This window comes from Citrus sinensis, chromosome 7 (assembly GCF_022201045.2).
Source record: "Citrus sinensis cultivar Valencia sweet orange chromosome 7, DVS_A1.0, whole genome shotgun sequence".
Lineage (NCBI taxonomy): Eukaryota > Viridiplantae > Streptophyta > Magnoliopsida > Sapindales > Rutaceae > Citrus > Citrus sinensis.
Genome location: NC_068562.1, coordinates 10,212,909 through 10,238,415, shown reverse-complemented (window position 1 = coordinate 10,238,415; position 25,507 = coordinate 10,212,909). Strand labels below are relative to the sequence as shown.

Sequence of the window (25,507 nt, the reverse complement as noted above, 5' to 3'; positions counted from 1 at the left end):
TCCATAAAATAACCTCTAGAAATAACAATGACCAAACTAAAGGATTTTCCATTTCTAATCAGTGACTCACTAATCATTGTTCATACGCTTCAGAGTTAATCGTTTGTAATATATATGTTTTTGCACGATTTTTCACCTATTCATATATTAAGAAAAAAAAAGTTATTCAAAATAGTTCCTCAAAAATAATATATTTTCTAATAATAAATTTAATTATGAATTCCTACCTAGTGAAATCTATGGTCATCGTACATTCACTTTAATGCATTGTGTGCATCTCTATCTCAAATAAGGCATAATTTATGGCCTATGCAACCATTAGCATTTATTTCAAATTTAATGTACTTAAATTCAAGTGATCATTATTAATTTTGAAAGTTTTTGCATTTGTTCCAAAGAATCCATTATTATTATTTTGCTTGTTAAAATGGATTCAATACTCGTCACAGTTGTGTATTGATCTTCGTATCAAATTGATTGGTTTGTATTAGATAACAGTACAAACACACAAACACAAAAAATAAAATTTAATCATTTTACCACAATTAATGGTAAAATGCACACATAGATTATTATTATTATTTTTTATCATTAGATTTATTATTATTATTATTTTTGAAGAAAGATCAGCTTAACTTAGATCAGCATGGAATCCAAATTTGAAAACAAAATGGAGTAGGTATGGTTAAAAGGGAATGTAATGGTCTAAGTTGCAATCAAAGTTTATTCCATCTTTGTTTAGTTATACTATTAGTAATTGGTTTACTTTATCTCATAATCCCCTCAAAATTACATAGATAATTTTCAAACCATGTGCTTTGATTGAATAACAAAAGCATCTGATCACTTTTAATTCAAGCAAAGAACCTGTTGTTCCCACGGTAAATCAACCAACTTGTTAGCGAATACAAAGCCCTTTAAGTTTTCTTTCTCCTTCAACCTTAAAAAACAGGAGAAGCAATACGGAAGCCCAAAAATATAGAACACTTGAAACTAAAACTTTTCATTTGCTCCCAAAAATGACCTCGAGTGTAACCTGAACAACCTCTGAAATAGCTGACCGGTGACATTTTTGTATTTTTTTGCAAATCTATTGCAAATGCATGAAAAACATTCACTTACAATGAAGTTAGATCAGCATCAAAGCTCGTGTCGGCTATAAACAGAGATTCGGCCGTTATTAGTAAAAGTTTTAAGAAGTAATACTTTTGTAGGCAAGATCTATTTCTTCCTCTGTCATTTCAATTGTTTCTTCACTGTCATAACCAGCTGCATCACTTGAGGTCGCTTTGTTTCTTCCATCCTTGGCCCTTTGAGTAGTCTTTTCTCGAGTCTCATTGTCCAACTTGCCTAATTCCTCTTCGTATATTTTCTTGCAGGCCTTAGCCCGTTTGCAGAGATCTTTTTTTGAAGGTGAAGCTGGAACCTTTTTAGTGCCCTCAAGCTTAGCAAGCTCCTCGACCACACGAGGGACACATTGCCACTGCTCTGTTATTTGCTGAATATCCTGAGCATCAGATAAAAATAAAAGTAAATTTGATAGAAACAGCATGTCATTTGTAAAAGATATTATCCATTAAGCATTTTTTGCTACCTAAAGCGGTAACTGAAAAATGTTGTCTCTAAAGAAAAGGAGTGGGGATCTAGTTTAACTTCTGGCAAGTCTCATGTATGGGAATCAACATTAGAATCTATATAAAAATGTATTACACGGTGGTTTCAATGAGTCTATCACAACCAGACTTACTTTAGGTCAAGATGATCAACTAGTGAGCCGGTTGAACTCTAAGAAACTTAGCTATGTTATATGGGTAAGCATGATTACAGACTAAAATCAGTACTTCAGCACCAAACATTACAGAAAATAAGTTTCAAAAGACTACAGGCCTGCTAGCAGATAGTGTAAGCAACTCCTTGTGCATCTATTTTGAAAATAATATGTTGTCTCATGATAATGGAAAACACTACACTAATAATGGACAGAATAGCAATACAAGCACTAGGTAAACATTATGCACGCCGTACAAAAACTGTGAACATATTAGGTGCATCATATGTGAGGAACATCCTGCTCAGATGTCCATTGAAACAATGCTAATATAGTTATTAAATCACAGTAAAAAGGATCAATGATGTTGAAAGCTGATTGCATATTTCTTGCCAATTGTCAATAAGCAACAACTAACCGCTTTGGTTTAAATTGGATTGTGAAGAGGGAAAATATCCATGTTCACAGAAAGCATTCAATCTAAAAGGGGATAAATTACAGAGAACTTCCTGCACATTCAAAAGAGCATAACTCATTTATTAAAAAACTATACCTGATTCTGTTCAAGAGAATCTATGGCATCTTGCAAACAAGTTAGGATTCCTTCAGCAGCTATTTGTTTTATTTCACTTTGCTCCGGCTGTGAAGAAAGAAATAAATCAGATTGATGAAAAAGAAGAATTAGTCTCATACACTTATTAGGTATGCAAGATATCTCATGCAATTTAACACAATTCGACCAAAACAATGCTAAAAATAAATGAGAAAATCATTCTTCATATCCTATCTCATAGAAGTTTAAAAATGCTTTGTTCAAATGTCGATTTTCTTATAACAGACAGAAACGTACTATCAATATGACCAGAGCATGTTATAATTTTTTGGGAAAAGTTAAGAAATGCCAATCACCCTCTTGACTCTAGCCATGATATGGTCATGTTCAAAATTTAAAAATCATGGATACGAAAAAATTACGATGAACCAACTTCAACAAATTTGGACAAGCTCTCATTCAAACGATAGTTACATTTCTAAACTATCGTAAAATTTATGATAAAATATCAGAAAGAGACCGTACAAGAATCAAAAGATGAGCAAAAGAAATAGATTCTGTGAATGGATCAATTTCTCAGTAAATAAAAGTACCAGCAAGTGCTAATCACCTTTTCCTCTTGACTCTCTAGCCATGATATGGTCTTTTTCAAATCATCGGCAGCCCATTTCTTAAGTTCAGAGGGAGAAAATTTCTCTTTAGATGGATTAGAAGCCTTACTCTGCTCAACATATGACACATGAAATAGATCAAAATTGGTAAATAATGAGCAACTGCAAACACATTTGCGGCATGAATCCTTATAACTATGATAGATTCTTAAACTCAGGGAAGAGATTACTAATTTCATGCCACTATGATTAAAAGAAAGAGCTAAACAGATCTTCCCAAGCAAACATGTAAAATGAAATATTAACCTTGGAGGATGTGAAGGAAGCTGGCCTGGATGGCGATTGTTTTTCAACCTTCGGACATTTTCTAGGTGGGGATCCTTCTGCAAGCACTCTTTGAATTCAGAACATTGAGTTCAATGCAGACCAAAATGCTAAAAGGAAAATATATCAAAGCAAGACACATTGTCTGCAGTAATTGAACTTCAAGACGGGCTTTCAGCGTCTTGTGTAAAGGAACCAGGGTTGTTAAGTATATGGTTTTACGGGTTTTGATGGCAGTGTATAAAATTCAGCCTACAAAAAGTCAAGTAACCATTTTCATATAACACTGATTGAAAAAAAAAAAAATCGTACAAGGCTATATCATCAAGGTTATAGTCTCCACTCTGGATTTTATTTGTAATGTATGCCATACTTAGATTACCTTGGCTAGTTTTATGGGAAATATAGCCTTTCCGCCATGGCTTCCCCGCATGCATGAGGTAACTATCAATATCAACAAGCTTCTTCTGGTTATAACATTCTAATATCCATTCCTGAGGAATGCAAACAAGATTTAGGCATTTAAAGAATGCCAACAGACAAAAAGAAAGTAACCAAGACACAAAATGCCGCTGTTGATGATCTGTGACTTCCTTTCAAGAATTGATCAAAAACTGATATCTCACAAGTAATAAATTTCAAGTTTGCATAGACACCTACATCAAATTAAATAACAGAACACAGACCTTTGAAACAATTGTACCACAATCTGCCTCAACCTGCCGAAACTTTGGGGTATTTGGAAAAGCGCAAACCAAGAGTGTGCAATTTGAGTTCCAATCAGCTTGATAATTTGCTCCCATTTCAATAGCCCGAGACCTCAATGTACTTCTCTCCGGATTAACAAACCCAGATAATACAAAGACGACTCCTTCCTGTCCAAATAAAGATTACAATACCAGTTCCAATTTATAAAACTTCCACAGAAGAGCACACAAATTAGCAAATCTAACAATACCAGAAGTTTGGAAAAGTTGTTGGCACGCAAACTGGAAGCAAGGCTACTGCCATTATGTGCTTTATCACGCCCTTTAGCTTGCTTGGTTTTCTCATCTTTTTGGTACTCTTCATTTTCATCAGTATCAGTTGGTTTCTTTCCATGAGAGTTACTCTCATTCTCACTTGAAGTCATCCATGAAGGAAGATTTCGCTTTTGGGTCTTATTATTACCATTACCTGAACTTGTATTTGAATCAGACATATCAAACTCAGAGTTCAGTACACTTGTTCCTAAAAAGTACACCAAAGATGGTTATTGGACTAAGCTATGAATCAGAAATCTCCATCCCAATTTAACATTAACACAAAAACTCTATCTCAAAGGTACTTTAATTAAATTTCTGATGCAATAAACATACCATAAAGATCAGCATGGGTATTCCACCTATAATAAACTGAAAACATGCATGGTATGAACTAGAGTTAGTGCAATTTAACATGAAGCTTGCTCGTGCAAAATTATTAACTATAGCATTTGCAGTTTCAATTTCCAATTCCAAGATTCTGATTCCATGCTCCCAACACAGCAATAAATATAAATCCAATTACACATCTTCATTTCACTACTTTTTTTGAAATAAGTGCCAATTTTTTTTTTTTTAGAATATTCATTCTGAAAACACATTAGACACGGAATTAGAAAGCAGTTTAACTGCTTTCCAGAAACAATATTTGCTCTGCCAAAAGAGAAAAAAAAAAAAAAAACTACTTCACATTGACTCACCAATCCACTCCTGCACTTTCAATTATAAATTCCACAATAATCAATAATCATCAGCACTAGCAGGAAAATTACATTACGCGTTCAAATTATCAACGTAATAACACTAACAAATCATCAAAAGAACGAGTGAAAAAAAAAATTAAAATTCGAATCGCATGCATGTTTATCATTGACCTAATATCTGAAAAATAAGATTAATCTCCTCAGCTAAATTACTTACACCGTTAAACAACGAAATTTTTTTTTAAAAAAATTTGCCTGCCTTTCTTTTTTTTTTTTTTTCCCCTCCCCCTCTCTCTTAAGATTCGAATTTCGACGCAATTGTTTTAGAATTTGGGTTTTACGCTGATCACACTAAAGGAAGTCAGTGATATAAGATAAATTAATTTAGTAGGAACTTCCAAATCAGCCTCGTGGACGTGCCGGAGTGGTTATCGGGCATGACTAGAAATCATGTGGGCTCTGCCCGCGCAGGTTCGAATCCTGCCGTTCACGCTTTTCTTTCCGTTTAGTTTTAAGAAAGTAAGCCCTATTCAAACGATGCCGTTTTGTTCAGCCGTATTAAACGAAAGTTAAACTCTCGCTAAAACGAAACCCTTTCAGTTCTAAGAAAATAACTGTCCGGACGATGCCCTTTTTCCGGCTATTTTAAACTAAAATTAACTCTCGCTAAACGATGTCGTTTTAGCTGTTTTAAACGATTCGCACGACCAGTCTCCCAACCAGGGGGGAAAAAGTTACCACTCTTCTCATCGTCTCCCGCTCGCTCCCTCTTTTCGAATTCCACCGTTCTTCTCTCTCTCTCTCTCAAGAATTTTCTCAAACATTTGAAACTCTAAACTCTCAATTCGCCGAACCAAAAACTAAATGCCGACCCGGACCTCCAACCTGGATGATCCGCTGGAGGGCTTCTCGGGTCTAATGCTGTTTCCGCGAACCCTCGCGACGGTTGGTATCGCTCCTCGGCCGCTTGATCCCAACGATCTTCAAAGCGCCAGTAATTTGCTCAAATCAGTGGTACTTCTTTTTCATTTTTTTTTGTTTTTCTAATTTGATTTTGAAATTAATTTTAGCTCGACTTGTTAGGGTTGTGTTTAGTTGCTGTTAGTAGTAATTTTTACTTTAAGCTGAAAAAGGTACATTAGTCCGAGCGAAATCAATTTTAGTCAAGTTACAAGAAAGTGATTGTAGTTCAATTTTTCTGCATTTCAGCCCCTACAAAGTCCAAATGAGCTTTTAGAGCAGGGGAGAGCTATTGTACATAGTAGTTCAGGAATTTCTAGATGTGAAATTCCGAGCTCTGTAACTTTGAAGGACCAAAATAATGTTGCTGCTGCAAAGGTTACTGATAACCCCCAAGAACGAAGGCCTGGCTTAGGTCGTAAGCGGGCTCGGTTTTCTTTGAAGCCTAAGTCGAGGTATAAGCTTGTAGTTGGTGTCAAGTTTGTTTAGAAATAATTTGGATACTGAATATTAGTTGAATGATGATATGTCGCCATTTGACAGTCAGCCAACTGTGAAATTGGAACCTAGTTTCAACATTGATAAACTGAAAGACCCGGAAGAGTTCTTCATGGCTTATGAAAAATTTGAGAGTAAGTTTGCCTTTGTTTATACCTCCTAAAATTTCGCACTACCATAATTTTGTGGACTTAGTTTTCACCAGGTTTTAACTTTGGTGCAGATGCAAAAAGAGAAATAGAGAAACAGACTGGTGGTGTTACGGACTGGAGTAAGCTAAATCCATCCATGGCTCCACGACCTCGACGACAAGGAATATTGGGGTATTTTCAGCTTGTTTAATTTAGGAACTCTTTTTGGTTATAGAACATAGTGTAATAAAATCATTTCTCAGGAGGAGGTCAGTGACATACAAGCATCGCTATTCAAATGATATTTCCTCTCAAGAAATCTTTGAAAATGTTAAACACGAAAGAACCAAAGCAATTGTTGCATCGCAAGGAACCTTCGAAGAGAACATTCTTAGTGATTCTAATTATAATGTGCAAGAAGAAACAGCCCATGCAAGTGTTGGATCTCAAGAAATGGAGTTAGGTGATGCTGAATTACAAGAATCAGAATTAGTGGGTGAGTGAAAGAATTTAATGAATTTATTTATAGAAAAAAAGGTTGATCTGCTCACCTGAAACTGCTGTTCTCTCTCTCTCTGTCTGTCTCTTCCTTCTCGATGTTCTCCTATCACTCCTTCAACAGTTTAGCCTAATGTGCTATTTGATTTACTTATTTTGCCTGTTTGGACCTGATTATTTGATCCTTATGGCATGAGTAATGATAATATGTGTAGGTTCAGAAACAAAGAAAGAAAAGCGGGTTAGTGAACTTCTGGATGAATTGGTTACAGGCGAGGATGAGGAACTTGATGAGGATGGGGCAGTCGCTCTTTTACAGGAGCAATTGCAGATCAAACCCATTGTTCTGGGGAAATTATGCCTCCCTGACTTGCATGTTGCCCGAAGGATTGATTTGAAAGCCTCACGAGCAGATGTGCCAAAGCATAGAAATCCATTATCAGACATACAAAATCTGGTAAAAGGAATGAGCAGCAGAACACCAAAGAAGCGTAAGTCTGCTGAAAGTTCTGTTCATTGTCTTTCTTCTCCAACTCCACCGAGGAGTCCTCTAGGTTCCATAATAGCTTTGAAGAAGCACATCTTGCAGTCAAATTTGTCGCTTGATGCATTTTCTGCTCATGATATTGATCAGTCACCAGCAAGAAATGCTTCTCCTTTTGCAAATCCTGGAAAACAAATTGATGAGGTTAATATGGAAAAGGAGTTGACCATTTCTCCCAAGTTGAAGTCTCCAATGATAGAAGGAAATGGCATTGCAGATGTCGCTGCAAGTTTACCTGTGGTGGATATGGGAAATGCTACTTGTTCATCTGAAAAAACTGTAAATGATAATCTGAGTAGACTTGATTCTGGTGTTGATGTTGCCTCAAATGGATTTCTAGCTGATGTTGTGGATAGTGTTGGAGTCAGTTGTTTGCATAACAAGGTTGTAAGTGAGACTTCAGGTAGGCCTGTTGCTAATACAGGTGTTCAGACAAATGAACAGACAGAACTCAACGACAAGGTGATTTTTTCTTTTGAATTGGTTAATATTTTTCTTTTTTTTTTTAACTGTTTTGATTAAGTTGTGATACTGAATGTTATCCTGTGAGATGTCATGACAAGATACAGGTGAAAGATGTGCTGGAAGCTGTAGATCCTATACTAGAAGATCTCAACCTGGGGGACTCTACTGCCAAAAAATTGAAGAGCACTCAAAATGAATTGGGTAGGATTACTCTTCTTTGATTGAGCTTTATGAGAAACTCCTTTAGGTTTGGGGTGCAATTATTGAATACTCGAAAACGTATGTTAAAACCCTTAATTTTCCTTGACCCAATTCTTAGGAATATAGGGATTCCTTATGGCTCCATGGTAATTGCTTTCCCTGTGCTCATTTTTTTTTTTCCATTTGTGCTTTTCCTCCACAGATCCAGCAAGCCGAGATGTGGTTGAAGATTACACAATTGATGGGCCCTCTAAAACTGCAGATGCTGGTTCAGAAGGACTACAACAGCATAATGAGGTTAATTCTGTACAACCCGATCTCAGCATGGAGGACTCTACCGCAGAAAAATTGAACAGCACTCAAACTGAATTCGGTAGGACCATTCTTCTTAACCTTTATGAAATACTCCTGAGGGTTTGGGATGCAATTATTCAATAGTTTATAGCAAGCATTACAAGCCTTGATTTTACCTGTCGTGTGTACAGGGGATTCCTCATGGCTCCCAGGGAATTGCTTTCCCTGTGCTCTTTTTTTTTTTTAAATTCTTACTTTTCCTCTACAGATAAAACAAGCCATGATGTGGTTGAAGACCATGAAATTGATGGGCCCTCTAAGCCTGCAGTCACAGGTCCAGAAGGACTACAACAGCATAATGAGGTAAATTTTGTACAACCCGAGCTCAACATGGAGGACACTACCGCACAAAAATTGAACAGCACTCGAACTGAATTGGGTAGGATTATTCTTCTTTGCTTAACCTTTATGAGGTACTCTTGTGGGTTTGGAATGGAATTATTGAATAGTTTATAACATGCATTCCAACCCTTGATTTTACCCTCCACCCAATTCTCTGGGGTATAGGGCATTCCTTTCGGTTCCCTAGGGAATAACTTCTCCTGTTCTCAATTTCCTTCCATTCTTACTTTTCCCCAACAGATCAAACAAGCAGTGATGTGGCTGAAGACATTGCAACTGATGGGCCTGCAAAAACTGCAGACACTGGTCCTCAAGGACCTCATCATAATGAAGTTAATTCTGTACAACACGATCTCAACATGGAGGACTCTCCTGCCAAAACATTGAACAGCGCTCAAACTGTATTAGGTAAGATTATTCTTCTTTGCCTGAGGTTTATGAGATACTCTTGTGGGTTGGGATGCAATTATTCAATAATCAATAACCTGGATTACAACTCTTGATTTTACCCCCCACCCAATTCTGAGGAATCGAGGGGATTCTTTTTGGCTTCTAGGGATTCGCTTTTCCTGTTATCAATTTCGTTTTCATTCTTACTTTCCTCGACAGATCAAACAAGCCGAGATGTGGTTGACGACTGTACAATTGATGTACCTGCCAAAACTGCAGATGCTGGTCCACAACAGTATAATGAGGTAATTCCAATTGCTTGTAACTCTATGCTAACTGAAATAAAAGGGAAAGAAAAGCATAATCTAGCGTATAATTTGCCATCTTTTTGCATTTGACTATATTTTCCATTTTTCTGGTGTTTGGAATCTATCATTTGAGAGTTATACTATATTACAATTTCTGCAGTATTGACATGATATTTGGGTATTCAGGAATAAGAGCTTTGTAGCAGAGCTATGAATCTACAACCTTTTCTATTATTTATTTATTCCCAGTTTCACATATATGCTGCATAACATTATTAATTTATTGAGATAATATTGTTAATATTGCTTTAAAATTGACAAAACATATATATGAACAATTTTTAAATTAGTGAGTTGAAAAGCCAAAAAAAAAGAAAAAAGGTTCAATACTGCCTACTCTCCACTTTCTAGGATACATTTGCACTTGAACATTTCTAATTGTGGCTATAAAGACGACTACTGGGTAATGGATTGGGCAAAGTATAAATGAGTGAGGTGTGTATGTTTGCCATTTCATTCAGCATGTAGTCAGATTCTTGACCGCTGTTGGTTGTCATGATTTCAGGTTATAACTGGCAATAAGAAATCACTGATACTCTTGGGTAGTTTAACTAACGAATTTTTAATATATTGGTCATGGCTTGATCTAGAATGATATTCATGCACTAGCTAAAAGGTAATTACTGTCTGGACTGTCAGGTTGGTCAAGCAAATGGCTTGCTATGTAAACTGAATGAAGTAACTAAAACATTTAGAAAAAATACTGTATCTGGTTAATGGGTTTAATGTGACAAACGCCTACAATGCTGTTAAATGACTTGGAAGAGTATTTGACCAGTTGAGCATGATTGATTCAGTTGATTTTCTTAATAGCCATTGAGTATCTGGGCTAGTGTTTGAAAATAAATATGCTGTAAATTCTTATAGGAAATAGAAAGTTCAGTATGCTTTTAATGTTAATTTTTTTGGATATGTAGGTGCTGTCATTTGTGGTTTACAAACTTTAGAAGTGAAATAAAAATAAGTGAAAATTTCTTTTCATTTTGCTGCAGGAAGTTGAAAGATCAACCAGGGAGCCATCAGACAAGCGAAGTAAAATAATATCACATGCACGCATAAAAGGCAAACGTGAAGTTGCCACTCGTAGGCAAAGCCTTGCAGGTCTTTACTCACACTAGGTTTTAGAATGCATCACCAAAATTTGCAGTAGTATTTGAATAATTATTTATATTTTGTTTTTCTAGCTTCTGGTACATCATGGGAATCTGGAGTTAGAAGAAGCACCAGGATAAGGTCAAGACCCCTAGAATATTGGAAAGGAGAAAGATTTTTATATGGACGCGTACATGAGAGTAAGTATTTTCTCATGTGGAATTTGTTATAAAGTGACTGTATCTAGTATCAAAGGAGATACTTTTAGAAATTTGTTCCCTGAAATTAATAGATGACTCATGGTTAGAATGTTTTTGGTTTTCCTAAATGAAAATTTTATAGCAGTTTAGATGTCTCAAAGTCTTTATCATTTAAGGTTCCCATACTAAAGAACTCTGAGCTGGAAGCATTACGCTTTCCTAAGGAGTAGAGCTTATAACGCCCTTTTTAAACTCTTTGAGAAACCCCACTTGTCATCTTTATGTATCATTCTTTTTGAAATTGCAAAAAAGGACATAAAATTGCAATAGAATTTTAATTAAATTTCTCTATCATTTAGAATAAATTTTGTAAACATACTTTTTCATACTAAAATTATTGTTATCAGATAATTTATTTCTTCATTGTTTCAAAATTATTTTGATTTTATCAAAAAAAATAGTTATATCATATATTAGGATTGAAAATAATTCCGATACATGAGTTGTAAAGACATTTTAGTTTAAGTAAATTCATATTGGCCTTTTATGTAATCTTTACTAACAATAGAACTATGATTACAAAAATGGTGTGATACCAGGATGTTAAAGGGTTGTGAAAAGCATTACGCTTTCCTAAATCATAGTGACCAAACTGGTATTGACTAACCTAAAGCCATAAAGATATTTATTTGATTTTAAATTTCCATGCCATAAAGTTTTGTAGAAATTGGAAGTCATGCTTGCTTGTGGTACTCCGGAGAAACAAATCTTCGGGAGCTCCTTTAAGTGTTCTGTTTGCGGAGTCATGTCATATACTGATATATTTTTTGTTAAAAATGGAAGTGCATTCATCTTGTGTCTATAGAGTGTAGAATTTAATCATTTGTCAGCCATCTGTTCTGATGAATTGATGCTTGATCCAATTTTAAGGCCACGGGATCATTTTTGCTTGAAAGAATAAAGCTTATTATATTATCTTCAGAAGAAAATTGTAAACTAAAGTGCTTGCACACACATATAGATAGCAGACATTGGTGCTTTTATGAGTAAGTTTGTATAATTGCTGTGACCTAAATAACAGTTCATATTTATAACAAATAAGTTGTACCAGATAGATTTGCCATATTGCAAATGAATTTGTCAATGTTTGTAAAACAATTTTGTTTACCATGCACTTTACTTGGACTTGTCCATTGAAATATATTGATTGATTAGTAAGAGTTGGTTGGGCTGAAAAGTTGCTAAAGTGCTGAAAAGGTGTTTAAAATTTTAAAGAAGTGTAGTAAGTTTCTGGATGAGTTGCAAAAATTTTTGCAACATTTTTCTTTAGAGCCTCTTTTGTAAAAATCAATTACTATAGGAAGAAATACCACCAAGGAAGATGTCTTGATTTGATGTTCTGTCGTGAAGCAGATTGATCAGTGGCTTGTATTTTGTTACAGGTTTGACGACAGTAATAGGGATAAAGTATGAATCTCCAGGAAATGCAGATGGAAAACCTGGCATCAAAGTGAAGTCTTTCGTCTCTGATGAATACAAAGATTTAGTTGAACTAGCTGCTAGGTTTTGAGATAGTGATTCTGTGTCCGCGGCCGAGTGGAATACTTTAATGTACGAATTTGTGTAGTATCCTTTGCATGATCTCCATGCAACACTAGTTGTCTGATTCGGCATATTTAGTCAGCAACAAAGGGTTTACAAAGTAGGGAAATTTAAGGGTTATGGTTTGAGTTCTAAATTGAAAACATAGGCTTGTAATACCAACAACTTTTTATTTTTATGCACATAGATCGTTTTTACTTGCCTTGTGTCCCCATTTTATTCGGCTTTTGCTAAAATAATACAAAACAAATTCAAGCAAACTCTGTATTTCTTTTTCCTTTTCCCAATGCTTTGTGATGAGCTCGTCATTATTTTTAAGGCAGAGAGAATTCATCGCCTTATCCTTGAAAGTCTATAGAGGTCAAAGCCCCTCACATTTTCTTTTTGAAACTCTTCTCATTTTAAAAGATGTAAGAATTGAATTTTCACTTCATACACCTTTTAGATTTCCCAATCTTATCCTGATTATCTTTCTGCACCTGTTAACCTCTTTCATCTTTCATCTTTCATCTTCTTCATTTTTCTTAATGATGTCATTTCATGACCCTAAAGGCTAAAACTGAAAAATTAAAAAGTTACAACCTACACCATATAGTATTCACCAAGATGTTACTGCACAAACTTATTTTATTTGAGCAGCTTGAGACATACGCAATTGACTTTAAGGAACAGAGAATAAGTATAAAGCAATTCCTTAAAATGACTGCATGTAATTCTGGAGTGGAGTATTTGTCTTACGATCTCAATACAACATAAATTACACAGGTGAACGAATTAAATTGGGGATGACTAACAGCTGGTTTTATGAAATTTGATACCAAAAGACAAAACGATCACTTCATTTTTACAATTGAGAACTAATTAAATGGGAGAAGCGGGAATTCTCTGTAAGGTACAAATGGAATGATAATCATCGTTAAAATAAAAAACAGTCCAGCGATTAAGACGTTAATGAAACTATCTTTAAGACCAATTAACTAATACATAAACGTGGAAAATCTTGACTGAAGTCCTTGTTTAATTTTCTTCTTCTATTCTTTTGCTCACATATTTTCATTTTGCAGCTTCTTAGAAATTATGGGTTTCATTATTTATATATACTTATAGGCTTCAGCACCCTTGTGTCCTTGTGTAAATCTATACTCTCTCTCTCTGTCTCTCATGGAGCGAAGTGCCATTTTCTATTTCCATTATCTGCATATTTCCTTGGTTATAGCAGCAGCAAACAACATTAATACCACAGACCAACAAGCTCTTCTTGCTCTGAAAGCTCGTATAACTAGTGATCCTAGCAATCTTTTGGCCAAAAACTGGACCTCAATTACTTCTGTTTGCAGCTGGATAGGCATCACTTGCGATGTTAGTACCCACAGGGTCACAGCCTTAAATATTTCTTATTTTGGCCTCACAGGCACCATCTCTTCTCAAGTTGGAAATTTATCTTCACTTCAAACACTTGATCTCAGTCATAACCAGTTTTCGGGTACCATACCTTCTTCCATCTTCAGCATTTCTACACTGAAAATACTGATCTTGGGTGACAACCAGCTCTCCGGTTCTTTCCCGTCTTTCATTATTTCCAACATGTCTTCAATACGAGCTATTGATTGTAATTACAACAGTCTATCTGGTGAACTGCCTGCAAATATTTTCAGTTATCTTCCTTTCCTAAAATCCCTTGCCTTGTCCGCAAACAATTTTCATGGCCAAATACCATCAACTTTATCAAACTGCAAACAGCTGCAAATGTTATCTTTGTCGATCAATGATTTCACAGGAGCCATACCAAAAGAAATTGGCAACTTGACCAAGCTTACGGAGTTATATCTTGGCTATAACAAACTTCAAGGTAGGTGTATAAATGTCCACTATAATTCTAGCTGAATAGTGAAATCACTTACACATAAATTGCTTAATTAATACGCAGGAGAAATTCCTCAAGACCTGGGGAATCTTGCAGAATTAGAGTGGCTATCACTACCACAAAGCTTTTTAACAGGCACTATTCCATCATCCATCTTCAATCTTACTTCTTTATTGGAATTGGATTTTTCAAACAATAGCCTGACGGGTAGCTTCCGTGATGACTTGTGCCAACGTATTCCTCTTCTTCAAAGATTCTACATGACTAATAATCACTTCACTGGTTCAATACCACACAATTTGTGGCAATGTAAAGATCTTTCAGTTGTTTCATTGTCATTAAATCAACTCACCGGAAGCATACCCAGAGATATTGGGAACTTGACCTCTCTCAAGAAACTGTATCTTAGCTTTAACAACTTGATAGGTACGTACTTAGAAACCACTCTCCAATAGTTTAACCAAAATAAAGAGCGTGATATGATTTCGTAAGTGTTGCTTGTTGCTGACATGTTTACAGGCGAGATACCACATGAAATTGGTAATCTTCCTAATGTAGAGATTTTGGGGATTGATGAGAACCACCTTGTTGGTGATGTCCCAAATACAATCTTCAACATGTCAACTTTGAAAGCACTCAGCCTTTTGAATAATACTCTCTCAGGAAGCCTTCCATCATCAAGCAAAAACCTGATCGGACTTCCAAATATCGAGAGACTCAACTTGGGGCTCAATAACTTAAGCGGGAGAATTCCAGGTTTCATCTTCAATGCCTCTAAGCTCTTTCTTCTAGAGTTGACAGGTAACTCCTTCTCAGGGTTTATTCCCGACACACTTGTCAATTTAAGAAACCTAGAGCATCTTGGCTTAGGTTATAACTACTTGACATCTTCAACTCCCGAATTGAGCTTTCTCTCCTCTTTGGCAAATTCCAGCAGTTTAAAATACATAGTTTTGGCAGAAAATCCACTTAACGGCGTTCTTCCAAGTTCCATAGGTAGTCTTCCAATTACTCTGGAAGAAATCTACTTGCAGAACTGCAAAATCCGCGGTAACATTCCAAAAGAGATTGGCAATCTGGTCAACTTGATAACCTTACATTTAGGAAACAATCAATTGAGCGGATCAATTCCAATTACAGTCGGCCGACTAAATACACTCCAAGGTTTAGGCCTTGAAAATAATAAATTAGAAGGACCAATCCCAGATGATCTTTGTCAGTTGGTTAGGCTATCTGAGCTTCACGTGGACCACAACAAGCTTTCTGGACCAATCCCTGCATGCTTTGGTAATTTGAATTCTTTGAGGAATCTCTCTCTGGGTTCCAATGAGTTATCTTCTTTCATACCCTCTACTTTCTGGAACCTTAACAACATCTTGAGCTTTGACTTTTCATCAAATTCTTTGAATGGGTCTCTTCCATTAGACATTGGAAATATGAAAGTTGTGGTAGAAATAAATTTGTCAAGGAATTATTTAACCGGTGACATTCCAACCACAATCGGAGGCCTAACAAACCTGCAACTTCTTTCCTTAGAAAACAATAGATTACACGGCCCCATCCCTGAATCATTTGGTGCGTTGACAAGTTTGGAATCCTTGGATTTATCTGTTAATAACCTCTCCGGTGTTATTCCTATATCCTTAGAAAAACTCGTGTACCTCAAAGATCTAAATCTCTCTTTCAATAGATTAGAAGGAGAGATTCCTAGTGGAGGATCTTTTGCAAATTTCTCAGCACAATCATTTATGGGGAATGATTTGTTGTGCGGTTCACCTCATCTGCAAGTCCCATTGTGCAAAAGTAGCCCTCATCAAAAATCAAGCAAAAATGTTATTCTCCTAGGTGTGGTTTTACCTTTGAGTGTGTTCATAATAGCGATCTTACTAGCTCTTGGAATTGGGTTGATCACCAGATATCGTAAAGGAAACACAGAGCTATCAAATATTGAAGTAAATATGTCACCTCAAGCAATGTGGAGAAGATTCTCATACCGAGAACTTTTACTAGCAACAGATCACTTCAGTGAAAAAAGCCTGATTGGAATTGGAAGTTTTGGTACGGTTTACAAAGGCAGATTTCTAGATGGGATGGAGGTTGCAATAAAGGTGTTTCACTTGCAATTTGATGGAGCATTGAAAAGTTTTGATGCTGAATGTGAAGTGCTGAAAAGTGTACGTCATCGAAATCTCGTGAAAATCATCAGTAGTTGTTCAAATGGTAATTTTAAAGCACTGGTGTTAGAATATATGGCTAATGGATCCTTGGAGAAGTGTTTGTATTCAAGTAACCGCAGCTTGGATATTTTTCAGAGATTGAGCATAATGATTGATGTTGCATTAGCTCTGGAATATCTCCACTTTGGTTATTCAAATCCTGTGGTTCATTGTGACATAAAGCCTAGCAATATATTATTAGATGATGACATGGTTGCACATTTGAGTGATTTTGGCATTGCAAAGCTCTTGAATGGAGAGGAATCCATGAGAACACAAACACTCGGCACAATAGGTTATATGGCACCAGGTTTGTGGGTTGTTCTAAATTAATTTCTTTTTTTTTTCATTTAAAATTATATTATTGGTTTTGCCTAATCTTCTTATCAAAATATTATAATACTAATGATTCGTCTGTTAACAAAACTGATGTGTGATCTGTAGAGTATGGAAGAGAAGGACAAGTATCACCAAAAAGTGATGTGTACAGCTATGGCATTACTTTAATAGATATATTTACAAAGAAGAAACCCACATGCGAAATATTTTGTGAAGAGATGAGCTTAAAAAATTGGGTTAATGACTTGTTACCCATATCAGTGATGAATGTTGTTGACACAAATCTACTAACAAGAGAAGACAAATATTTTGCTGCAAAAGAACAATGTGTCTCATTTGTCTTGAGTTTGGCTATGAACTGTACAAGCGAAGCACCTGAAATGAGGATCAACACAAAAGAAATTGTAACCAGGCTCAAAAAGATTAGAGACGCATTGTTTGAGAATATTAAAATGGAGGGAGAATAAGTCTCTGTGTACATCAGTTGTAATTTTACTTATTTTAATCCTTATGTAATGAAAACTCCTTTCATTTGAGATGTAGTTTCTTCTCTGCTTATGGTAAATAGACTTATTTCAATACCTCACTTATTTTATTATAATCAAACCTGTATCATTTTTGTTTAGTTAATTAGCTTGTTATATGAGTGTTTTTTTCCCCTTTTTTACCTTGTGAGAGATATAAGTTAGGGTTAGGGTTGAAGTTTTTACTTCAACGCACTATAAGTTAAATTCAAAAACTGACCCTGATCACCCTCACCTGTCAACGACTTTTACCTTTTCATGCATCTTCTTCATTTTTCTTATTTATAATTATATACTTTCAATTTCATGACTCTAAACCCAAAATTAAGAAGATCAAACTACAGTACTAATGAGTGTTACCAAGATGTTACGACAAAAACATTTTTTTTTTCCTTCAAAAGATGACGCAAACGATTATGTCAGAAGCTTGTAGCATTCGTAATTGGGGTCCTTTTATGAAACTTTTATGAAATTACAATATTAGTAGTTGCATAAATATGTATTCTTAGATTTAATTAATAGTGGCATAAATTACAAATTCTACAAATTTGGTTTAAGCCTCTAAACGAGATTCGGACCACGACATTAAAATAAGAACAAGTTGTAGAGTTTATAATTCTATTGAGCCGGCAATCAACCATTGGGATGAGCATCCTTTCAAAAAGAGTACAAAAATCAAAATTATGCCATTCTCGTAGAGTTTATAATTCTATTGAGCCGGCAATCAACCATTGGGACGAGCATCCTTTCAAAAAGAGTACAAAAATCAAAATTATGCCATTCTCAAAAGTCAAAATTAATTTTAAAGCCGATCTTACTGAATTTAACTAGAGAAATGACATCTCCAAAGGCATAGCTTTGCATTCTGAATTTTTCTTCCTGTGATTTCCCGAAATTTACAATGAACAGTGTAATGGGCCAATCGTGGACAATACTGCAACTTCAATGTGTAGTTTGATCGCAAAACATTGGGTTTACACCCTTTAATATTATAGATAATCTCAGGATTTTAAGGACGCAGAGCATGAACTTGAAAACATCAGAACAGACGTGCAAGTGAGGGCCTACATACGAAGTGTGCAAATAAATGACTTAAAAAATTAGAATTTGGAAAGAAAAAGACAAGGATTGTTGAGTTGTATTTCACATTGGCTAATAAATGGAAGATACTTGGAGATAGGTCATTCCATCCAATAGATTAGTCTTTTGGGTTGGATACTTAAAAATCCTAGGTATTGAAAGTTTGAAAGAGCACATGGAATCTTGAAAGTTTGAAACTGTTTTCTAGCTGAAGGAGAATACATTATTGAAAGTTTGATACTTGCATGTCTACTAGAAAGGGTTGAATATTCTGAAGATTTTGTTAAGATACATAGCTTCTTGATTCATGATGTGGCTCTGGAGTTAGCCTCTGAAAACAGTAACAAGACTTGTGCAAAATCACGTTGGGTCATAAATTTTCCTAGTGCACTGGGTGTAAAAAATGTTCATGCACTGTACCACGATAAAGAGAATATGTAAAACCTTGATAAAGCTCAGTTGGTGTTCTGTCTTGTGATTGGATTGTTCCTTTGTACATTGACATGTATTTTGTTTTATATTCAGTAAACTTGAATCTCTATGGTGCTTTGCATATATCTTCAACATCTATCTTTGTTTTCAATTACAGAAGTTGCTAAATAAATTCATATTTGATTCTCTACTCAATTCCATGCGTATTTAGAAAATTAAGGTTCTTAGTCGCAAGAGGTATTTGTAATCTTAATGTTGATTTTTTTTTTCTGGAACCACTTTCTAGATAATCACTAATAAATGCGCTAATGAGCAAAATCTTTATTTGGTACTAATAAGATAACTACCAAAAAAAGAGAGAGAGTCTATTTAGTGTTATTGTTGGGGAGCTATAACTTAAAAATTATAATAATAGAAAGGTGTTTGTTAAACATTTGTTGTTATGGCTTTTAAACTAAGGAGATTTTATCAGAAGGTTGTGTTTTATAAAAACCTTATATTACCTTTACTAGTCTTGTAAAAGAATTATTTAAAATTCACATTTATGGTATAGAGTAGACTTTTATTTTACTATTACAGCATGTTTTCAAACTCCAACATCTCAATGCTAAACAAACCATATATAAAAAAGTGGGTAGAAATTATTATATATCCTTCAACTGAATAGTAAATCACCACACATTAATTACTTAATACACAGGAGAATTTCGACTGGAGTTAGGCGGTCTAGCAGCCCAGGATTGGACCGTATTTCAAGCAATTAATTTCTTGAAAACAGCCATGCTTTCATCATCATCAATTTTTTTCTTTACTTGTTGAGATGGTATTTTAAAGAATAATACTATGTTTATTAAGTTTGAATATTTAATTAGAATATTTATTGATGTGTCATCAATTATTTAGTATTATGTATATACTGTTAATTAATTTTATTATTAATTATTAACTATTATTTTTATAATCTACTTAATAAATAAAATATAAGATATCCCATCAATGAATATCCCAATTAAGTATCAAAGTAAATAAGCAATACATTAATTTTTTTTAAAGTGTTATTTTTAAAATGATAGTTTTACGTGAGGCATGTAGGGTGTGTGGACAAGTCTTCGCCTTTTCACGGGATTGCCCATGTCTTACAATCAATTCACATATCAAATCCTCGCAGTTTGTGGCAATGTAATGAGCTTATTCAATCTTCAATGTGAAGAATTTGTTATTTAGGTTGATTTAATGAAAAGCCTACTTTCTTTTTTTAAAAAAAAAAAATCTTGACATCCTTTTAAAATCTTGCCTTGTCTTGTACAAATTAATCATGGAATGTACCTTCAAATTATTATTTCGAGTAATCAAATTTTCATTTATATTAATGAACCTTCCCTCATGGCTCCTACTGGTGAAGTGCACCCAAAAAAAAAAGGATTAGTGAAATGAATAAATATTTCATCAGGTCACAGGTCTAGTTTTTTTTCTTAGAGGATGAGTTGAATACTAATGATTGAACAAATGTCGTCATTATACAACTCGACAAACATAAATCATCCAGTTATGCCGCGACACACTTGGACGAGCACCTTTCAGAGAAGATTAATGAAATAAAAATTCTGTCGTTTCTTTAAAACAGCTCTTGCTGACTTTACTGATTAGAAATAAGCATCTCCCATATGCAGCTCATCCCCTCTGTATTCTGAATTTCTCGTCCTACGAGACTATTATGGAGATTTTGATCAATCCAATCATGGACTATCTTGTATGTCCATTGTGTGGTGTGATCAGCAAACATTGTGGTTACGTCTGTGGTCTTACGGACAGTCTCAATTCTTTGAGAGAAGCAAGGCGTGATCTTGAAAACATCACCAGAGATGTGGAAGCAAGGGTTGATCTAGCGGTGGAGCAGCGTTCCAGGCCTAGACACGAAGTGAATGGCTGGCTGGAAAGCGCGCAATTCATGCTCCGAGAAGTGGATGGCATTTTACAGAGAGGTGATGAAGAGATCCAGAAAACTTGTTTGAGGAAAACATGTTTTCCTGGAACCTGGTGCTCCAGAGACAAGTTGGGAAAAGAAGCCAGTGAGAAGATTGTTGCTGTGGAAGAGTTAATAGGTCGAGGGCATTTTGCTGTTATTGCTGAAAGGCCACCACGAGCTCCCGTGGAGGAGAGGCCAATAGGGAAGACTGTTGGCTTGGACTCCATTATCAGTGAAGTTTGGAGATGCATTGAAGATCATAATGAGAAGGTGATCGGGTTGTACGGAATGGGTGGTGTCGGGAAGACCACCCTTCTAAAGAAGCTTAACAATAAGTTTCGAGATACAGGGCACGATTTTGATTTGGTGATTTGGGTTAAGGTGTCCAGAGATGCCAACTTGGAGAAAATCCAAGAAAGTATACTCAGAAGATTCGAGATCCCGGATCAAATGTGGATAGGCAAAGATGAGGATGGAAGAGCAAATGAAATCTTGAGCAACTTAAGAGGGAAGAAGTTTGTGTTGCTATTAGACGACGTATGGGAACGATTAGATCTCTCAAAAGTTGGAGTTTCTGATCTTCTTGATGACAGCAGCCAAACAGGGTCCAAAATAGTATTTACAACCCGGTCGGAAGAAGTATGCGGTGAGATGGGAGCTCGTAGAAGATTTAGAGTGGAATGTTTGTCCCCGGAGGCGGCCCTAGATTTGTTCCGGTACAAAGTGGGGGAAGATGTTTACAGTTCCCATTTTGAGATTTCAAACCTTGCACAAACTGTGGTGGAAGAATGCAGAGGTTTGCCGCTTGCTCTGGTTACCATTGGCCATGCCATGGCTAGTAGAATGGGCCCTACTCAATGGCGGTATGCAGTCGGTGAATTACAAAGATATCCATTCAAATTTGCAGGTATGGGAAATTCTGTCTTTCCTATTTTGAGGTTTAGCTATGACAGCTTGAGGGAGGACATATTCAAAACTTGTTTCCTATACTGTGCCTTATTTCCAGAGGAACATAATATTACAAAAGATGAACTTATTCAACTTTGGACTGGGGAGGGATTCTTGAATGGAATTTCTCCTCGAGATCAAGGAGAATATATTATTGAAAGTTTGAAACTTGCATGTCTACTAGAGAGGGGCGAGAATTCTGAGGATTCTGTCAAGATGCACAACTTGATACGCGATATGGCCTTGGAGTTGGCTTCTGAAAACGATAACAAGACTCTAGTACTGCAAAATAATACTGGATCAAATATTGAATCAATTAACAGCTTTGACGGATGGCATGAGGCTGTAAGATTGTCGCTGTGGGGTTCTAGCATCGACTTTTTGGCTCTCGTTGAAGCACCTTCATGTCCTCAGGTGCGAACTTTGCTTGCTAGGCTTACTATGCTGCATACACTTCCAATTCCAAGTAGATTCTTTGATTCTATGGATGCGTTGGAAGTTTTGGACTTGTCATATAATCTTGACTTAAATCAGTTGCCCGAGGAGATTGGACGATTGAAAAACTTGCACCATCTTAATCTTTCAAACACAAGTATAGGATGTTTGCCGACTGCGATCAAGCGTTTGATAAAACTGAAGGTTCTACTTTTAGACGGTATACAATGTCATCTATCTATTCCAGAAGGAGTGATTTCAAGTCTTTCATCGTTACAAGTGTTCAGCTGTTTCTCGACCGAACTTGTTGAGTTGATAGATCCACTTTTTAATGAAACAGCCATCTTAGATGAGTTGAATTGCTTGGAACACTTGAATGACTTGAGTCTCACCTTATTTTCTACCGAAGCTGTCGATAAACTTCTGAACTCCCCCAAGCTACAAAGATGCATCAGAAGACTAACAATAGAGTCTTCGGAGCTCCTGTCACTCGAGTTAGGACTAATGCTGTCGCACCTTGAGATACTTCGCATAAAGTGTGGTTTTATGAAGAGGCTTAATATTGATCAGGGATTGAATAATCGTCCTTCATTTTCTGCTCTTCGTCGTCTATCTATCATTTTGTGTCCAGATATACAAAACTTGACGTGCCTCGTACACGTTCCAAGCCTTCAGTTTCTTTCTTTGAGTAACTGTCACTCCTTGGAAGAAATAGTAGGTACCTATGCTTCTGGTTCTTCAGAAAGTCGCAACTATTTCTCAAATCTTATGGCGGTTGATCTTGATGGGCTACCAACCCTGAGGAGCATATGTAGCGGAACGATGGCCTTTCCTTCACTCCAAACTCTATCTATAACTGGCTGCCCAAGTTTGAAGAAACTCCCATTTAACTCGGAGAGCGCAAGGAGAAGTTTAATTTCGGTACGAGCAAGTGCAGAGTGGTGGAACCAGTTGGAGTGGGAGGATGAAGCCACCAAGGATGTCTTCACTGTGAAATTCCAAGAGATGAATGTGAAGCGTTAATCTGAATACAGGGTACGTTTAAAAGTACTATCTTAATCTACTATTCTCATTTGTTTTCTTGAACTGCCTGATTTCCAGCTTCATAGCTCAATTCATTCCTATAATATATGGTTACGCTTTTGATGATATTGTGAACAGATATTTCTTTTCTCTTTGATTAATCGTTCCAAAAAATCTTTTGTAGACAGTGGATGGCGTTATCATACGAGTACTTGATGCTGAATTTGATGGCTGAATCAACAAGAGTTGGCAATGCTTGTTGTATTGTGTTTACAGCGTGTGTCATAATGTTTCTAGTATTTACAATCGTAGGGTGTTGGGCATGAAAAGTGTTCATGTTGTACTCTTCAGGATTGTACAAAACCTGACACTCCAATCTCTGTTTGTGCTTCTTCTTGTCCACTGGTTTTGACATGGCATGGACTTTGTATCCTATGAACTAGAAGTGTTGATCATGGTTTGTTTCCCATTCCAAGAATTGTTTTCTTTCGGGAGTTGCCAAATCGAAGAATTCGTTCACAAAATTTGCTCAAATGAATATAGTCATAAAGACTTCCTTGATTTCATAAATCAGTCTCTCTCAAATACTTTGAAGGAAATAAATTTCTCTCAAATGCTTTCAAGAACACTTGACCGCTCAGATGCTTCTCGCCACTTGCATTTGGCCTCCAAATGATGACTTCAGTTGTCAGCTATTAAGGGACCAAGTCTGCTCTAATAGTGCTCTACATTTGAGATTGATAATCTATAAGATGGGTTAGGAGTAGGATTTCTAAGTATTGAACTCGAAAAATTAGTCTAAAATAATTTGTCTGACTTATAAGTCCAATTAACTTCCTTCACTAACTAATGTGAACAAAACTTAGCGATATTTGAATGCGAAATCATCATTTAGAGGCCTGGTAAATTGGTATGTGCAGTTGTCAAGAAGTTTATTGGGAGCTTGACCAAATTATGCACCAATATATATGATCAGTTGATGAATATTTTTTCCAATTCACGATAAATGAGTCTCCAAAAAATCACATTAATCAGGTCATTTTATTAACAGGTATTAGCCCAAAACCAGGTCACATTAATCAGGTCACTTTATATGTATCAAGAAAGGTTGATGATTATATGAAATTACACTACTTAATGGGATAAAATATTTATGAAACTTCTAGCAGAAAAATGACTATGAAGCTTTGGGTTAATGCATGATATGCTACCTGAACAGTACGTAACTACAACAAAAAATCTAAAATTTACTTGAAAGGTTACAAAAGAAAAATTGATACGCTCTGCTTTTACGAAGAATCGTATATAGAGCTATTTGCTCTGCATCACAAACGCACTACTAAGAAGATAACCATTTAGTATATAACTTACATTTAAACTTCATGAACTTCAACGAAATCACCTGCAGATTTTGTAGCCCAATGAAAGAACTTGTGCTGTAAAAATTGAGGGACATAAATTAGAATTCTACTGCCAATAAACAATTAAGATTAATTCCCCTCTAATTAATAAAGTGAATCAATGCTTTAATTTCCTTCCCATTAACAGGTAGGGATAAATAGGATGATATATATATTTTTTTTGTAAGAAAGGCTCAATCTACTTAAGTTTGTCAATCAAATAAAGGTGTAACGTTTTCGGCCTGCTTTTATTTTGAGCAAATTTGATGCACTCCTATGGAGACCAATTGAAGGAGGTGTTAGGAAGTTTAAATTTTGGGGTTATTGGTTTGATGTAATGTGATTTGATTTTTAGAAGTTTAAAAGTTATATAAGAATTGCATTTTTACTATATACACCTGTTAAAATTTCCAAACTAACACTGATTACAAACGCCTGTCAGCGTCTTTCATCTTTGACCTTTCACCTTCTTTATTTTTCTTAATTATATCCCTTCATGACCCTAAACCTGAAAAATTAAAAGGATCCAACCTACACAGATGTTACTGAAAAATTTTATTTTCCTTCAAAGTTAGGCAATGGCTATGACAGCAGCTTGTGGCACGCGTAATTGACTTTACGCAGTTTCTAAAAATGACTATAATATTATGAAG

The 25,507-nt window shown here is 35.7% G+C and overlaps 5 protein-coding genes and 1 non-coding gene across 13 annotated transcripts; 5 read left to right on the top strand and 1 right to left on the bottom strand.

The window, feature by feature from the left end:
• Positions 1-977: 977 nt before the first annotated feature.
• On the bottom strand, positions 978-5,315 carry LOC102609129 (DNA-repair protein XRCC1). 6 transcript variants are annotated; one of them, XM_006465382.4, is made up of 9 exons: positions 5,238-5,276; positions 4,615-4,650; positions 4,215-4,486; positions 3,943-4,131; positions 3,639-3,750; positions 3,239-3,315; positions 2,932-3,042; positions 2,322-2,408; positions 978-1,507 (listed from the first exon to the last, which is right to left on the bottom strand). In XM_006465382.4, exons 3-9 carry the CDS (start codon positions 4,455-4,457, stop codon positions 1,193-1,195), a joined length of 1,134 nt encoding a protein of 377 aa, XP_006465445.3. In that variant the 5' UTR covers positions 4,458-4,486; positions 4,615-4,650; positions 5,238-5,276; the 3' UTR covers positions 978-1,192. The 6 variants fall into 6 exon arrangements, with proteins under 6 accessions (XP_006465445.3, XP_052300290.1, XP_052300289.1 ...); XM_052444330.1 differs by having other exon boundaries at positions 5,200-5,275; XM_052444329.1 differs by lacking the exon at positions 4,615-4,650 and having other exon boundaries at positions 5,200-5,315.
• Positions 5,316-5,392: 77 nt separating this feature from the next.
• On the top strand, positions 5,393-5,474 carry TRNAS-AGA (transfer RNA serine (anticodon AGA)). Its single transcript has one exon. It is a non-coding gene; the product is annotated as a tRNA-Ser (tRNA).
• Positions 5,475-5,569: 95 nt separating this feature from the next.
• Positions 5,570-12,826, top strand: LOC102609595 (centromere protein C). Of its 3 annotated transcripts, none has more exons than XM_006465386.4 (14): positions 5,570-5,996; positions 6,192-6,397; positions 6,486-6,574; positions 6,664-6,763; positions 6,835-7,067; positions 7,291-8,075; positions 8,177-8,279; positions 8,482-8,652; positions 8,842-9,012; positions 9,216-9,383; positions 9,585-9,670; positions 10,726-10,834; positions 10,918-11,025; positions 12,468-12,826. In XM_006465386.4, the coding sequence occupies exons 1-14, from the start codon at positions 5,847-5,849 to the stop codon at positions 12,593-12,595; spliced, it is 2,607 nt and encodes an 868-aa protein (XP_006465449.2). In that variant the 5' UTR covers positions 5,570-5,846; the 3' UTR covers positions 12,596-12,826. The 3 variants fall into 3 exon arrangements, with proteins under 3 accessions (XP_006465449.2, XP_006465448.2, XP_006465447.2); XM_006465385.4 differs by having other exon boundaries at positions 5,572-5,996; positions 7,285-8,075; positions 8,183-8,279; XM_006465384.4 differs by having other exon boundaries at positions 5,572-5,996; positions 7,285-8,075.
• Positions 12,827-13,788: 962 nt separating this feature from the next.
• Positions 13,789-14,946, top strand: LOC102609597 (leucine-rich repeat receptor-like serine/threonine-protein kinase BAM2). Its single transcript, XM_052431262.1, has 2 exons — positions 13,789-14,476; positions 14,555-14,946. The coding sequence occupies exons 1-2, from the start codon at positions 13,789-13,791 to the stop codon at positions 14,944-14,946; spliced, it is 1,080 nt and encodes a 359-aa protein (XP_052287222.1).
• LOC127898772 (receptor kinase-like protein Xa21) lies at positions 14,575-17,040 on the top strand. The gene has a single exon (XM_052431261.1). It carries the CDS (start codon positions 15,001-15,003, stop codon positions 17,038-17,040), a length of 2,040 nt encoding a protein of 679 aa, XP_052287221.1. The 5' UTR covers positions 14,575-15,000.
• Positions 17,041-20,747: 3,707 nt separating this feature from the next.
• LOC102610316 (probable disease resistance protein At5g63020) lies at positions 20,748-23,909 on the top strand. Its single transcript, XM_006465387.4, has 2 exons — positions 20,748-23,466; positions 23,639-23,909. Exon 1 carries the CDS (start codon positions 20,797-20,799, stop codon positions 23,452-23,454), a length of 2,658 nt encoding a protein of 885 aa, XP_006465450.2. The 5' UTR covers positions 20,748-20,796; the 3' UTR covers positions 23,455-23,466; positions 23,639-23,909.
• The last annotated feature ends 1,598 nt before the right edge of the window (positions 23,910-25,507 follow it).